The sequence below is a fragment of the Monodelphis domestica genome, chromosome 2 (assembly GCF_027887165.1).
Source record: "Monodelphis domestica isolate mMonDom1 chromosome 2, mMonDom1.pri, whole genome shotgun sequence".
In the NCBI taxonomy this organism is placed as follows: Eukaryota; Metazoa; Chordata; class Mammalia; order Didelphimorphia; family Didelphidae; genus Monodelphis; species Monodelphis domestica.
The window spans coordinates 412,161,942-412,176,820 of NC_077228.1; the positions used below are offsets into that span (position 1 = coordinate 412,161,942).

Here is a 14,879-nt window from a genome sequence, read left to right on the forward strand (position 1 = left end):
AAAGAATTACTAGGCTGAGATAATCTTCTCAGACCTCTCCTTTATCTTCTTCCTGACATTTTATATATTACAGAATGAAGAAAGTAAGTATATTTAGACAATTCACATAATAATCTACCTAACCAGTATCAAATGATAGTTAGGTTGTCTTATATTTTGAAGAAGTTAAAAGGAAACAAATTGTTCTCCTTGAGCACAAATAGTTTATCAACAGCTCTTGGTAGTCTCTAAGAACGTGGCTATTCAGCAGCTCTTCTACTTACTGGGACATAATTAAAAACAGATAACATTCTGGGCATTTTAACTGAGTACCAAAAAAGGAGTGCATGCTACAGAGCATGTCACCAAGACCTTAGAAAGAAAGTCTAGAAACTGCTCAGGTAGAAAAACAGTTCAAAGTTAATTTGTACTAATCAGCTAGAAAGAAAAAAAGGAGGAAGAAATTAGAAACATAAATGCTAGGCTTTACAACACTGAATTGTATAAATAACCTTGAGCTAAATAAAAGATCTCATAAAAACTGTTATCTAACAAGTCTATAAGTGAAATGACAAAAACAGCAGCTAGAGACCTCAACACTATCCACTTCCACAAATAACACTTGAGTGGTAGTGAGTGAAAATTCATGGATTGCCATAAAACCTGATTCATTTTTTAAAGCTCTCTTCCAAGTCCTTCCTCTATAAAACGAGTTAAGAGGGAGCAACTGCATCTAGCATAAGTCAAAGAAAAGCATTAATTTATTTATTAAGCAACTGCCATGGACTAGGCCTTGTATTATGCACTGAGGATATAAAAAAAAAGGGGGGGGGGAAGAAATTATTTCCTAGTGCCTCTTATCTAATGCTTTCCCTCTGTTAGTTATTTCCTATTTATCTTGTATATTCTGGTTATCTCTTCAATTTGACTGTGAGTTCCTTGAAGGTGCGGACTTTCATTTGCCTCTTTTTTTACTCCTATTGCTTACCACAGTGCTTGGCATATAATAGGCACTTAATAAATACCTATTGATGGATAGAAAATAGCTCCTGCTCTCAAGGAGTTCATAGTCTAATGGGAGAGACAAATGCAAACAACTACATACAAAGTATATATATATATATATATATATATACACATATATATGCATATATATGTGCATATATATATGATAAATTGGAAATAATCAACAGAGGGGAAAATATTAGAATTTAAGAGTGATTGGTAGGGCAGCTAGGTAGTATAATGGATAGAGCAGCAAGCATGGAGGGGGGAACCTGGGTTTCTCTATTGGCCTCAGATACCTCCTAGCTGTGTGACCCCAAGCAAGTCACTTAAACCCAAATGCCAAGCCCTTGCCACTCTTCTAAGACAGAAGGTGAGGAATTTAAAGGGGAAAAAAGTGATTGGCAAAGGATTTTGTAGAAGATGGAATTTTAGTTGAGACTTAAGGGAAATCAAGAATTCCAGGAGATGGAGAAGAAGGAGAGCATTCCAGGCATATCCAGCACCAAAATACAGAGTCAGAGTCTTGTGCAAGGGACAGCATGGAGTCTTGGGTCTTGGGACCAATAGTTAGGGGAGGATTGGAAAGGTAAGAGGAAAGATAGCAAGTTCAGTTTTAGAGATGCTAAATTTAAGAGGTCTACAGGATATCTGCCTTGAGTCCAACAAGCAGTTGGAGATATGACTGTATCTAGAAGAGGGCTATACAATAAGTAGATCTGAGAAGCATCAGCATCAAGATGATAATGAATCCATAGGAGGAAGAAGAGAAGATCTCAAATTAGAAGTTGCATGGCTGCTAAAATGACAGATTACCAGATGTGGATACATTTCACAGTTGTTCTAATCACAATCAAGGGTCAAGAAGTGATCCATGAGAACAAACAATTGTTCATTAATATGAAGCATTAAAAAAATTAAGCAAATGTTCATTAAAGCCAGAAAAGTAGCTTTTGATGCAACTCAACACATCTTCCTATTCCTTTTTACTTTGTTTTCATGGTACTGTGGTGGCTGCTATAATTACAACTTTACATACATCTCATATAGCACCTTTCAAGTTGGGGCTAGGACAAAAGGAAAAGCAGTTCTAAGAGGAGTAAGGAGGGGAACTAGACACCACCGAGAGGGCATTAACAGAGTGTATTATTAGAAAAACTTTTTTGCTTTGACTGAATCAATATCACCAAACACATTTCCTTCAAGTGTTCCACATTTTCACCTGCGATTACATAGTTGCATGCCTCACTCAGGGCAGTGGACAGTCGCATGCCAGGCCTGGAGTCAGGAAGCCTCATCTTCCTGAACTGAAATCTGGCCTCAGACACTTACTTATTAGCTCTGTGACCCTGGGCAATTCATTTAACCTTGTTTGCCTCAGTTTGCTCATCTGTAATGAGCTGGAAAAGGAAATGGCAAACCACTCCAGTATCTTTGCCAAGAAATTCCCAAATGGGGTCATGAAGACTCAGATACAACTGAAAATAATTGAACCACCACATGCCTCACTTAAATAAAATAGAGTTGCTGAAAAATGGATCATGAAATTAACTTCTATAAAGTTGACCACATTTTCTTTTACATATATATGACACATATTAGCTATGTGACTGGGGACAAGTCATTTAAACTTTCTGCCTTAGTTTCTCCAATGTATAATAGAGATAATAAAAGCACCTACTTTCCAGGGTTGTAATAAGGAACAAATGAGCTATTTGTATAGTGCTTATTTTAATGTTTGATACATGTTAGTTGCTTACTAAATGTTTGTTTCCTACTAAGGGGATACTCATCAATTAGGGAACAAGTTATAGTATATGAATGTGATGGAATACTATTGTGCTATAAGAAATGACAAAGGAGATGCTTTCAGAAAAACCTGGGAAGACATATGAACAGATGCAAAGGGAAGAGAGCAGAACTAGAAGAACAATGTACCTAGTAACAACAATAGTGTAAAGATAATCAACTGTGAAAGACTTAGCAACTTTGATCAAATCAAAGGCCTACCACAATTGCAAAGGATTTCTCCAAAGAGAACTGATGTCTTTTTCTCCTTCACTTTTTCTTGTTCCCCACCCTGCGGAGAACATGGCTAATTTCTTTTGCATGGCATTGTATTTTTTGCTCTTTTGTATTGTATTTGGTTTTGTGTTTCTTTTTTTTTTTCTAAATGGGAAAGGGGATATGAGGGAAGAAAGATTAATTAAATGAAAATAAAATTGAATTAAAAAATAAAAATTACAATACTTTACAATAAATGGTTTCTTATGTCAACATTTAGCACTATAACAGGACATTAAATACATCCATCAGACCCTGTTTTACTGTGTGCAGTATAAACTTTTTCTTTTTATTTGACAAACTGATGAACCTAGTTCTAGCAAAATGAATAAGAGGAAGGAAGGGGGGGCAGGAGGATGAAAAGGGTCATAATTCTAAATGCAGACAATTGCAACTTTAACCTTAGAAATATTAAAAAGTCTTTAGACAGCCCTTTTACATATATCAGATATTTCCTGATGTGCATCATCATCCATCAGCTGGTTGGTCAATAAACATTTATAATGTACCTAGTATATGCCAGGAACTGTGTTAAGCACTGGAGATACACAGAAAAGCAAGAGATAGACCCGGCCCCCAAGGAGCCCACAGTCTAATGGGAGAGATAACATAGGGGCAACTGTACAAGTTATGTACAGGATAATTGGGAGATAATCAACAGAGAGAGGGAACTGGTACCAAGGGGATTGGGAATAATTTCTTATAGAAGGTGGGATTTTAGCGCTATGTCTTCAAGGAAGCCAGAGATCACAGGGGGGTAGAGAGGAGAAGAAAACATTCCAGGTGGTCGTGGTGGTGGTGGGGACAGTCAGTGAAATTCCCCAGAGTTAGGAGAAAGTGTTTTGTTTGAGGACAAGTAAGGAGGCCACTCTCCCTGGATTGCAGAGAACTTTGCGGGGTTTGGGGGAAGAAGAACTATGATGTCAGAAGACTAGAGAGGTGATGGGGAGGTTATGAAGGGTTTGAAAACCCAAGGTGTTTATAATTGATCCAAGAGGTAATAAAGAGCCCCGGGAGTATACTCCAGTAAAGGAGTGAGGTAGACATGCAACAAGCAAGGAGGGAGGAAAGCGACATGGGCAGACTTGAACTTTAGGAAACAACACTTTGAGTTGAGTCAGGGAAAAACAGATATACATACATCCCAATTCCTAATTCCAATCCCTTTTTTGGCACTTCCATGGTTCAATGAGGATTTACTTTCATGATTCAATTGGGGAATCTACTAATACTAAATTATAAAAAAGTTAGTATTTACAAAGGGTGAGACTTTGCATACCAGGGTACTCTTTCTTGCAATTATCTCTTTTCTATAAGAAACTCATAAAGCAAGTAAAAATCTGATCACTTCTATAATAAATGTAATAAACGAAAGACTGTGTAGTAACTTCTGGTCAAGTGCTATGTTGAAGTAACAACTATTGATATTACTAGAATAATTTGAGTATGTTGATATAGCAGTGATATGGAGAAAGGAAAGCAAACCCTGGGAAGCCCCTGGGAGTGCAGAGAAATGGGGAGAGGGTGTGGATCAAATGATTCTGGGGTGCCATTTGAAAAAGTGCCAAAAAGAATTTGATGAAATCTTCATTAAGCTAAAACCAGATCCATTTGTGCAAACTAGAATTCTATAAAAAAATTTAAGTTAAACTCCAATCTGTCCTAGTTGTTTTATTTTAAGCTAAATATAAAGGAAGTGAAACATAAGGAAAGGAAATGGAAGTCCAAAGACCAAAAGAAATTAGAAAGCATTTCTGTGTAAAAGAGCTCTCTAGAATCTGGTTTGTTTTTTTTTTTCCCAACAAAAGGGAGGTTGAAAAATTCAGTTGAAGAATGAGCTGATATGTAAAATTACTATTACCAAGGTCAGTAATCTTCTAATAAGTGGCAGTCTTTTACACAGTTTCTTTATCTGTCAAACTGTGCGTGTGTTGAATTAAATGTTTTCTATGAAACATTTTTATGTTTCACTTCTAGTTCCAAGTCGATGTTCCTTTAGGTGTGCCCCAAGCTAGAACTGAACTCATGTATTTTTGGACCAATTAGGGCCAAATAGACAGTGTTGTGACTAGAAGACTGGGCTTGGAGTCAGGAATATTTGAGTTCAAATCTAGCCTCAGACACTTGCTAGTTGTGTGACCCTATTCAAGTCATTTAACCCCCATTTGATTTAGTCCCTCATCTGTAAAATGGGAAGATACTGGAGAAGGAAATGACCACTCTAGTATTTTTGCTAAGAAAACCTCTTGGATAAAATTCTAGAGGATTACATAGAGTTGTACATGACTAAGCAGAAGAAGAGGGAGGAGAAGGTAGAAGAGGAGAAACAACAACAACAATAACCACAACAATAACAAATTATAGACCAGTGGTATCATATTCAAATAGAAACTAGGCCACTAGTCTGTACATAAAATTCCCTGTGGCCACACATTGACTTAGTTTTAAAGTGTAATATTATTTGTTTTGTATTTTTAGTTTTTTGCTAAATATTTCCCAAATACATATTAATCTGGTTTAGGTTACACTCCATTTATGGCTCAACATCCTATCCAATAACAATGTCTCTCAATATCAGTGTTTATATATTTGATTTTTTTCAGTCATTTTATAACTATATTTCAATGTAATTAGTTTATTTGGTAATATGTAGGATCTCTCCCCCTCCGTCCATATATATGTATATCATGAAGTATTAAAATTTTTCATTATTAATACAATGCAGTACTAGAAATAGAACTTTGAATTTAACCTGATGAGGAATATGAGAGTCTCCAATTAATCTCTACTGATTGGACACCAGACTTAAATTCTCAATAAAGTCACATTTTGTTGAAATAAAAAATATAGATAATATTAGTTGGACAAAGAAGGTTCGTTTTTTTCTAAAGACAAATAGGAGTTCTGTTCATTAACTGGGTTTGGAGGAGCACCAAAATTGCTAAGAGCTGCTAGTCTGTAAAAGCATTAATTTAAAGATAATGCAGAACATTGAGAGTTGTTCTTCCATGATTGACTACAAGCCAGACTTCTCTGGGTAATGATTAGTGCAGTCAGTTAGAGTAAGGACTTTAGCCTTAGTATATACAATTCAGTTGATTAGTCAAGGAGAATATAAATAACTGCAGAGAAACTCAGTGAAATGTTTTTTGTTTGTGTTAATGAAGTGACTTTTCATGCAGTGCTTCAAGGAAAAAAAAATAGTGCTTGAGTCCTTGAGTGAAGAAAAATCTAACATAATTATTATATTTTAGCTCAGACTTAGTCACCATAAACCACTACACAGTATTGATCCCTATGCAGAGAAGTAACCTGTGCTACATTTATACTCTAAAGATAAAACGAACACAGAATCTATTTAAATGTAGCAAGAGACAGATACTTTCTCTTAGAGTCCTCTATACTCCTCTCTGGTCACCATTACAGCCAATCAAGAAAAAGAAACTAAAAACATCTTATCATTAGTTAACAATGTTATATATGCCATCTTTATTGACAGAAGAGCTACAGTAGCATTTCTCAGAATCTATGAGTGTCTGATGATAGGGATAAAGGTGGAAATCAGGACGGCAATTTCTTTTCCCTTTTAATATACAAAGAAGATCATATGAAGAGTCATAAGGGGGTTCAATTTTAGAGCTGAAATTGTTTTGTGTAGCAAATAAAAAGGGACATCACCGTTATTATTTTACTCCAGTGGACACTGCTAGATTACAATCTCTCTCATAATTGCCTATCCCCATCCTTTCTTATTATCAGATGCTCCTTTTGCACCTCATTTCATTAACATCTAGTTTCCAGCCTTCCTCTCCAATTCTGAACTTATTTACGAAGGCATTAAATTCCTAATTCAAAACTGATGAGATGCAATTATCGTTTAGCTACCACACTGTCCATTTAAATGTACGTTTGATGTTTATTTTGTAGACAAAAAATACCCATCTTTTTGTGGTCCTGTCAATTATTCCTCAAGAATTTGCAAATGTTTTTATTTTTAAAAATGCCAACTCCTCTGTGCATTCCCTCAGGGACTTTGCTGACACTGGGAATCCTCTCCTCTTTGGCATCAACCAGCAGATCAAAACAAAACCGGCCCAGTCTGGTTACACACATTCTAGGCTTTTCAGTAATTATCATAAGTAAGGCTCGATATATAATACAGTAACTATGGAGGACGTGGTTCTGACTCTGATCTTGTCCTCATGAGAAGAGAAAGACAGCTATTGTTTTAGTCTGTCCTTTTCACGTTTTTAGTTAACAACCATATCTTGTCAATAAAAAGTTGGTCCTCTTTCAGGTCCATCTGTCATTCTCTATCCTGCCACTAGATGGAAAGAAAACTAAAAGTCGGTCTAAACCCAAATATGGTAAAAATGAAAACAAGACCATATTTCAGAAGGAGAGGTCATGTTGAACCTTTAGCACCCTAGGGGTCGGGAGATGGGGGGGATGGGAAAGTCCTTTAAATAACATATCACTGCAAATCTCTCCACTCAGAAACTTTAAAAGGCTAGAATGACATGCTTTTTGATGACTAATAATATTTTTCAATATTGAACTGAATCACTGAGAAATCCCACTGACAAGAAAGTGAATATATCACTAAGGGGAAAAAAGGGAAGAGGGAGAGCAGAAGGGATAGGGTAGAAAAGAGATCACGAAGATGTCTAGGTTCACTAGGCTTACTAGTAAGGTCAGTGTCTAGATGGATAGAAGGCAGTTGTTATTTCAGTGCCTGGATTTATAGCCTCCTGTGAACAGTGATGGCAAATTCTCTATGTTTCACACATGTTATTCAATTTTTGATAACAGTTTCCACCTGTAGAAAGTCTTTCAGTGAGAAATAGTATTAGTTAGTGTCAGATGTGCCAAATGAAGACCCCATTAATGACCTCATATTTGTATGGGAACCTTCCCTATCCAGTCACTTTTTCCCCCCAACCCTTTCTCATTCCCTCCCCTTATCTTCTCTCTTAGTATCAATTCTAAGACTGAAGAATGGCAAGGCAATCTGTGTTATTTGCCTTGCCAAAGGTCACATAGCTAGGTTCATTATCTCTCTCTTTAAAAACTCTCACCTTCCATCTTAGAATCAATACTATGTATTGTTTCTAAGTCAAAAGTGCTATAAGGACTGTAAAAATGGAGCTCTGAATCCCAGACTTCAATCCCCAGAAGTCCTTGGTATTTCCCAAAATTTCCTATAATCTCACCTGAGTCTCCTCCTGAGTGAGATCACAATTAGTATTTAATGGGCTCTCTCTTCCTCTACTCGGACATTGCAAGATGTAGTGAGTAAGTAAGCTGTGAATGGGCTTATTAGCCCTAGGCATGTGGTTTATTTTTTTGTATCCTTGATTTCTAATAATCTTAATAAACTTCATAAAATATAATACTTTTATTACTAGAAACTAATTTAATTTTTATAGTAAATGGTAATCACTAGATTGGATGAGAACTTCTGAAATTTTTTTTAAATCTTTTTTTTTTAAAAGATAGCCTAGATAATGTTTTTTAAGCCACATTTCTCCAAGGTTTTTCAGCAAAGTCTCTTGACTCAGCTTCCTCCTGTTGCCTGCTTGCCTGCTATCCACTCCTGCCTGCATTCATCCGCTCCAGACCTTCTTGATCCAGATCGCTCACTTAGTCCCGGCCCTGCCTGTCTGGCTCCTGCTCTGGCTCCTGCTCCTGTTCTAGCCCCTGGCCCAGCCCTAGCCCTGGTCTGGCCCCAGCAACGCTGGCCTCTGACCTAGATCACTTATCACCTCAGGCCCAGCCGAGGAGAAGGAAGAAACTTTTCCAAACAGGAAGTTACAAGCATGGCTTATTTAAAAGGATATCTTTTGAATGCACTGATTCTGTTACTTATCTCACCTGAGATTCAGGAGAGAAATTCATCTCCCTGCAACTCTTTGGTGCAATTTGAGATTCCTAAAGCCCACCCTCACTATGGGGGAGCAGCTCAGTGAATTGAGAGACAGGCCTAAAGACAGGAGGTCCTGGGTTCAAATCTGACCTCAGATACTTCCTAGCTGTGTGGCCCTGGGCAAGTCACTTGAACCCCATTGCCTACCCCTTACCAATCTTCTGCCTTCTGACAATAGGCATCTAAATGGATAAAAACCAAGCAACATTAAAGAGACTGGAGGTTATATTTTTAAGGCATTTCAGACTGCAATATTTTATAAAAATCTCTGTATTCTATTGTATTTTGCTGATTGTTTTGTTTAAGATTTATTTTTGTTGGTTTCAAGTTCATATATTAATGCATTCACTACTATTCTGTTACACTGAATCATTTTAATGTACTGAGTTTTAACTACTGTTATATTCTGTTGCTTTTCCCCTATAACTATACTGAACAAATATTATTGAATAAGCCTATATAAAAACAGCCCTTTTTTCTCTTTTGAATTTGTAAATTGTCACCTAAAGGGTGGATAGACTTCATTAAAAAACTGGTTACGATTGTATAACAACCTTTGGAAAATTTAATAAGTTTTATCTAGATATCTCAAATTGATTTTAAGGGGTCTTTTAGACATGATTTTCCAACAACTCTGGTCATTTTCCTGTTTCTAATAGGAGGTACAGTCCATTTTAGTAGCTGAAGTGAAATATAATTATAAACCTCACCTCCCACATTTATAAAAATGTGAATGAATGTGACATCACAATCTCATATCAAAGGAGCTGGGAAGTTAATCTCAGGGCATTGTACCTGTCTCGATGATTCCCAAAAGAGGAGTATCTCTCATTTATAACTCTTCAGCTCACTTTACCAAACATCAACAGTACAGAGGTTTGGGTTTTTCCTTGACTCCTCTGCCACAATTTTTAATGATATCTAGTTTTCTTGATGATGTTCTAGACCCAAATAAGTTTTACTTTGTTTAAAAATATGTTTACCACGGTTGAAAGATTTGCTACGTCTGTAAAAATTGTGACAAATATTCATCAGTTCATAGGCTTTTAAAAATGCCATACAGCAACTTTTGTGACATATGGTAGTGGATTTGTTTGCTATTGTAATTAATTGGGCTATTGAGAATTTGGGGGATTTTGAACTACTGTTCTTTCTAAAAAAATGTTACCTTGTAAAAATTCATTTGCTTGTACTCACAGTGGATCATGGCCAGGTATGAAGAGGAAATGGATCTCATTTTTGGTGAGAAACCTTGTATTCTATATTTTCTTAGCTGAAACAGTATGTCAATGATTATAAGCTATATTTTTGAATTTTAAAACTCTTTTATTATTATATTTTTCTTGCATGTGCAATATACTATTTCAGTTTTTTCTCTCCTTTTTTATATTTGAAGCACATGTCACCAGTATTAAGATTTTCTTTAACTTTTTTGATTTGCAGTAATACAAGTTTAAAATATATTTGCTATAATGTCAATGCATGACCCAAAAACTTGAGACTGTAAAAATGAAGCCACTAATTGTTTTAAAAAAATTATGGGACTTTGCTTAATGATTCTGTCTGATTCCAGGACAAGACATACAAAAGAGCCATTGCACAGGGCCAAAAAAGCACAAAGCTAAACCTGAATTGTGCCAAAAGAACACACAGGTCAAAAAAGAAGAAAACAATTCAGGTAGGAATGATGCACTTATAAGACAATACAAAGGACTTGAACCTAGTGTGAAAATCGAGGTTGTGATGCTTAACATACATTAAGACATAGACCATCCTTGTATCTACATTCTTTGTGAAAATACTTACAGACAAGTATCTCAAATTTGGCTCCTACCTGGCTCCTATAATCTGGTCCCTATTCTGTCTTTCATAATGTGGCAACTTTCTGTAGTCCTGGCTACTGACTGGGTAAATGCATCATTGCTTATATCATTTTAATTGGGCCCTGATTCAAGGACCTGTTATAGGTTTATTTTTACTTTACTTAGAATTTTTACACATATGACTTTGATAGTCTATATTTTACCCAGAAATAATCTTTTTTTATTTGGATTTTTCTGATTTTTTTTTTTAATTTCTCCTGCCAATTGATTCAAATACCTTATAACTCAGCCATGAATCCCTAAGTGATCCCTTTGTTTTTCAATCACCCTCTTGGGGGGGGGGTGTAAAAATTATTATTATTTTAAATTGCAAAGTTTAAATTCCTTTTGAGAGTAATTTTAGGTTAAGAAACATGCTACCTTTCCACATCCAGAAACTGAACTGTTTGGAGAAGACACCATGAAGATGCCTCCACAGACCACACGAGAAGATCCAGAGTGAACTTTGGGATGTAGTGATCTGAACTGTGTGGGGTTTATGTATATACTTTCGTGCCAAGGGGGACTGCCCCCTAACAGGCTTTTTGTCAATGCATCTAGCAATTATTTGTTTTGTTCTCTTTTCCTTTTACCTACAAATTATTGCAGTCTTTAAGTTGATTATGTTTCCATGATCCTTTTGGGGAAACTGGTTTCCCAATATGATCATGGGGGATATATAAAAATGTAGATTTGGACCCCAGACTTCAATCCCCAGAAGTCCTTGGTATTTCCAAGAATTCTCTATAATCTCACCTGAGTCTCCACCTGGGTGAGATCACAATTAGTATTTAATGGGCTCTCTGCCTCCCATGGGCTCTCTCTTCCTCTACTTGGACATTGCAAAATATAGTGAGTAAGCTGTGAATGGGCTAATCAGCCCTAGGCTGGTTTATTATTTTGTATCCTTGATTTCTAATAATCTTAATAAACCTCATAAAATATAATACTTTTATTATTAGAAACTAATTTAATTTTTACAGGACTCAGCTAAGAGGGTTAAGTGACTTGCTTGTGGTCACCACAGCTAAGAAGTATCTGAGGTCAAATTTGAATCCAAGACACCTTCCCCCATCTCCAGACCTAGTTTTCTATCCATTTAGCTACCTAGCTGTCCCCTGCTTTCATTATCTCTTAATGAATTGCTTTAAGCAATATCTTCTTTTACATCTTATTACTAATGGACCCTAAGGACTCCATTCTGGATTTTTGTTTTTCTAGTCATCAAACATATCTGTTGGATTTCCAAGTGAAGCTCATATAAATAACTATTGATTTTTGCATGCATGTCAAACTGACAAAAGTCATGATTTTCAAATATAGAAACTGCTGTGATTTAATAGGAATCCAAAGTACTGGTAAAGTGGAAGGCATGTAAACACTGAAACAGAGATGTACCTTCAATGACTGAAGAGAATCTGAATTGGTGTCACAGTAGAGAATGATATTGTTGGCCATGCTGAAGCTCTCCCTCACCCCAAGATGGTAAAACAAGGAAGGCTGTCGGAAAGCATCACTCATCTCGACCACAGCGATATCTGAAAACAGAAAACAGATGAGCCACAGTTTTGTCAAAAGGTGGCATGAAATCATGCCTCACTGGCAGTTTCAACAACTCAGTATTTCAAAGAGGAAATGAAGAAATGATAGGGATTTTCCCCCTCTCTTTTATGTTTGAATTTTGAATGCAAAATTCTCTCAGGAAGTGGTTACACATTTCTAAAACATACTTATATCTCTTAAACAAAAAAAATATTATACTGAAAAACAGAGAACAAAGATAATGGCAGAAAGTGGGTATACATTTTTCCTTTAAGAACAATATAGCAAAAAGCAATCAAATGTTATGTGATGAAAGGCAAAGCCAAAATACTGCACAGAGAAATTGCTGAAAAGTAGAAGATGGCTGAATTTGGCAGCCATTTCATAAATGCAATGATGAAGTTAAAGCTAGCTCTGGTGATTGAGAAACAAATGTGTGTGCAAACAGTAGGCAAGGAAGACTGCAAAGTGTTTGCAAAAGTTAAAAAAAAAGAAGTGATTAAAAAGATTAACTGCATTTCTTTCCTATTGGAATTTAGAGGAGTTTTCTTTGGGAAAAGCAGCTATAGAGTTTTCTTCTAGGGTCTATATATTGAAAATTAATATGGGAGAAATGACTCATTTTAACTTTAACCACATTTACCATCTGTCCCTTGCACCCACTTATTTCTTCTTCCCACTGATATCAACCCCTCAGAGTCCACCAAAATGTTTAAAATTAAGAGACAACAAAAACAGTGGCTTAAAAAATTACCAAAATTAGAGACATAAATGTAAAGAAGAAGGAAAACAATAAAAGCAAAACAGCAGAAAACAAATCAAGAAGAGAGTTATTTCCCAAGAAGTGATACTTGGAATTTTATGCAAAATTGAATGCTAGAATACTGGTGGTGGGGGAGGGAGAATTCTGAATAAGCAGTATTGCTGGGCCCTTAAAATAAACAATCCAACCAGAAAAAAAAAAGACAGAAAAGAGTATTCATTAGTTTGCTTGTTCCAAAGTGTGAGGCAGAAACATATTTGTCCCAAGTGTTATTTGGCATCTAGAATATCAATGAAGTGTAACTATTTATCTTTATAATGAAAATAGGTATATAGTACTGTAACTCAAGAATCAATTCTATTTCTTTTACCAACTCAGAAAAGACACTAGTTCTTCTCAATTCCTTTTTTAAAAAGAAGTATTTGGTGGCAGCTGGGTGGCTCAGTGCATTGAGAACTGTGTCTTGAAATGGAAGATCTTGGGCTCAAATGTGACTTCAGATACTTCCTAGTTTTTTGATCCTTGACAAGTCACTTAACCCTCATTGCATAGTCCTAACTGCTCTTCTGCCTTGGAACCAATAGACAGTATTAATTCCAAGACTGAAGGTAAGGGTTTAAAATAAAAAGAAGAAAAAAGAAAAAAAGAGGTATGTTACCAGCCCCTTTATCTTATTTTATTTTTTTAAGTTTTGGAAATTTTTACTTAATTAATTTAGAATATTTTTCCATGGTTACAAGGTTCTTGTTCTTTCCCTCCCCTATCCCCACTTTTCTCCCATAGCTGAAGCACAATTTCTTTGGGTTTTACATGTGCCATTGATCAAGACCTATTTCTATATTATTGACATTTGCTTTAGGGTGATCATTTAGAGTCTACATCCCCAATCATGTCCCCATTGACTAATGATCAAGCAGTTGTTTTTCTTCTGTGTTTCTATTCCCACAGTTCTTTCTCATAAGTCCCTCCGAATTGTCCTGGATCATTGCACTGCTGTTAGTGTTACTAGTCTTCTTAAAGGAATGTCATGGCAGCAAGCCTTATGGTTGGTTACTACCACCGGTTACTTTTGTAGGATGAAATAAATCACTGTATATAACATGAATCTTTCTAGTATTGCAATGAAGCTCTGTAAGCATTTGTCAAAATATTTGTGCACCCTCTAAACAGAACGTGTTATATTCATGTATATTCATAATATATTCAGATGCTCTTTGGCAAATGAAGTTGATGAAGATCTGCTTACATGAAAAATCTATACAGGATATTGATCTAGAAATTTTCTATCCTCTAATATTATTGTAACACATAATATTGTATATTATGTAAGATATATATGATATAAAAGACAAAATAAAAATGTAATAATATTATTCCCTTTAGGGGGACAGCTAGGTGGAGCAGTAGATGGAGAGCTCAGTCTAGTTAGGAAGGCCCGAGTTCATTTTTGGATTGTGATACTTATTTACTGTGTGGCTCTGAGCAAGCCACTTAACTTCTGTTTGCCTTAGCTTTTTAATCTATAAATAATACTCAAAGCACCTACCACCCAGGATAATTGTGAAGATCAAATGAGATAATAATGGTGAAATACTTAGCATAGTACCTGGCACATAGCAAGTGCTAGCTAAATGTTAGCTATACTTATTATTTAAGGGCAGCGAGGTAGAGGTATAGCAATGGATAGAGCACTCAGCCTGGAGTCAGGGAGCCCTCAATTCAAATCCAGCCATTAGCT

The 14,879-nt window shown here is 35.9% G+C and overlaps 1 protein-coding gene across 4 annotated transcripts in view; it reads right to left on the bottom strand.

Moving 5' to 3' along the window:
- Nucleotides 1–14,879, bottom strand: part of MAP3K5 (mitogen-activated protein kinase kinase kinase 5) — a 314,935-nt gene that overhangs the window by 205,680 nt on the left and 94,376 nt on the right. For all 4 annotated transcript variants that reach the window (XM_007484616.3, XM_001380729.5, XM_056818868.1 and 1 more), the window contains exon 2: nt 12,235–12,374. In XM_007484616.3, coding sequence (XP_007484678.2) covers nt 12,235–12,374 — 140 coding nt within the window. The remainder of the gene's footprint in view (nt 1–12,234; nt 12,375–14,879) is intronic.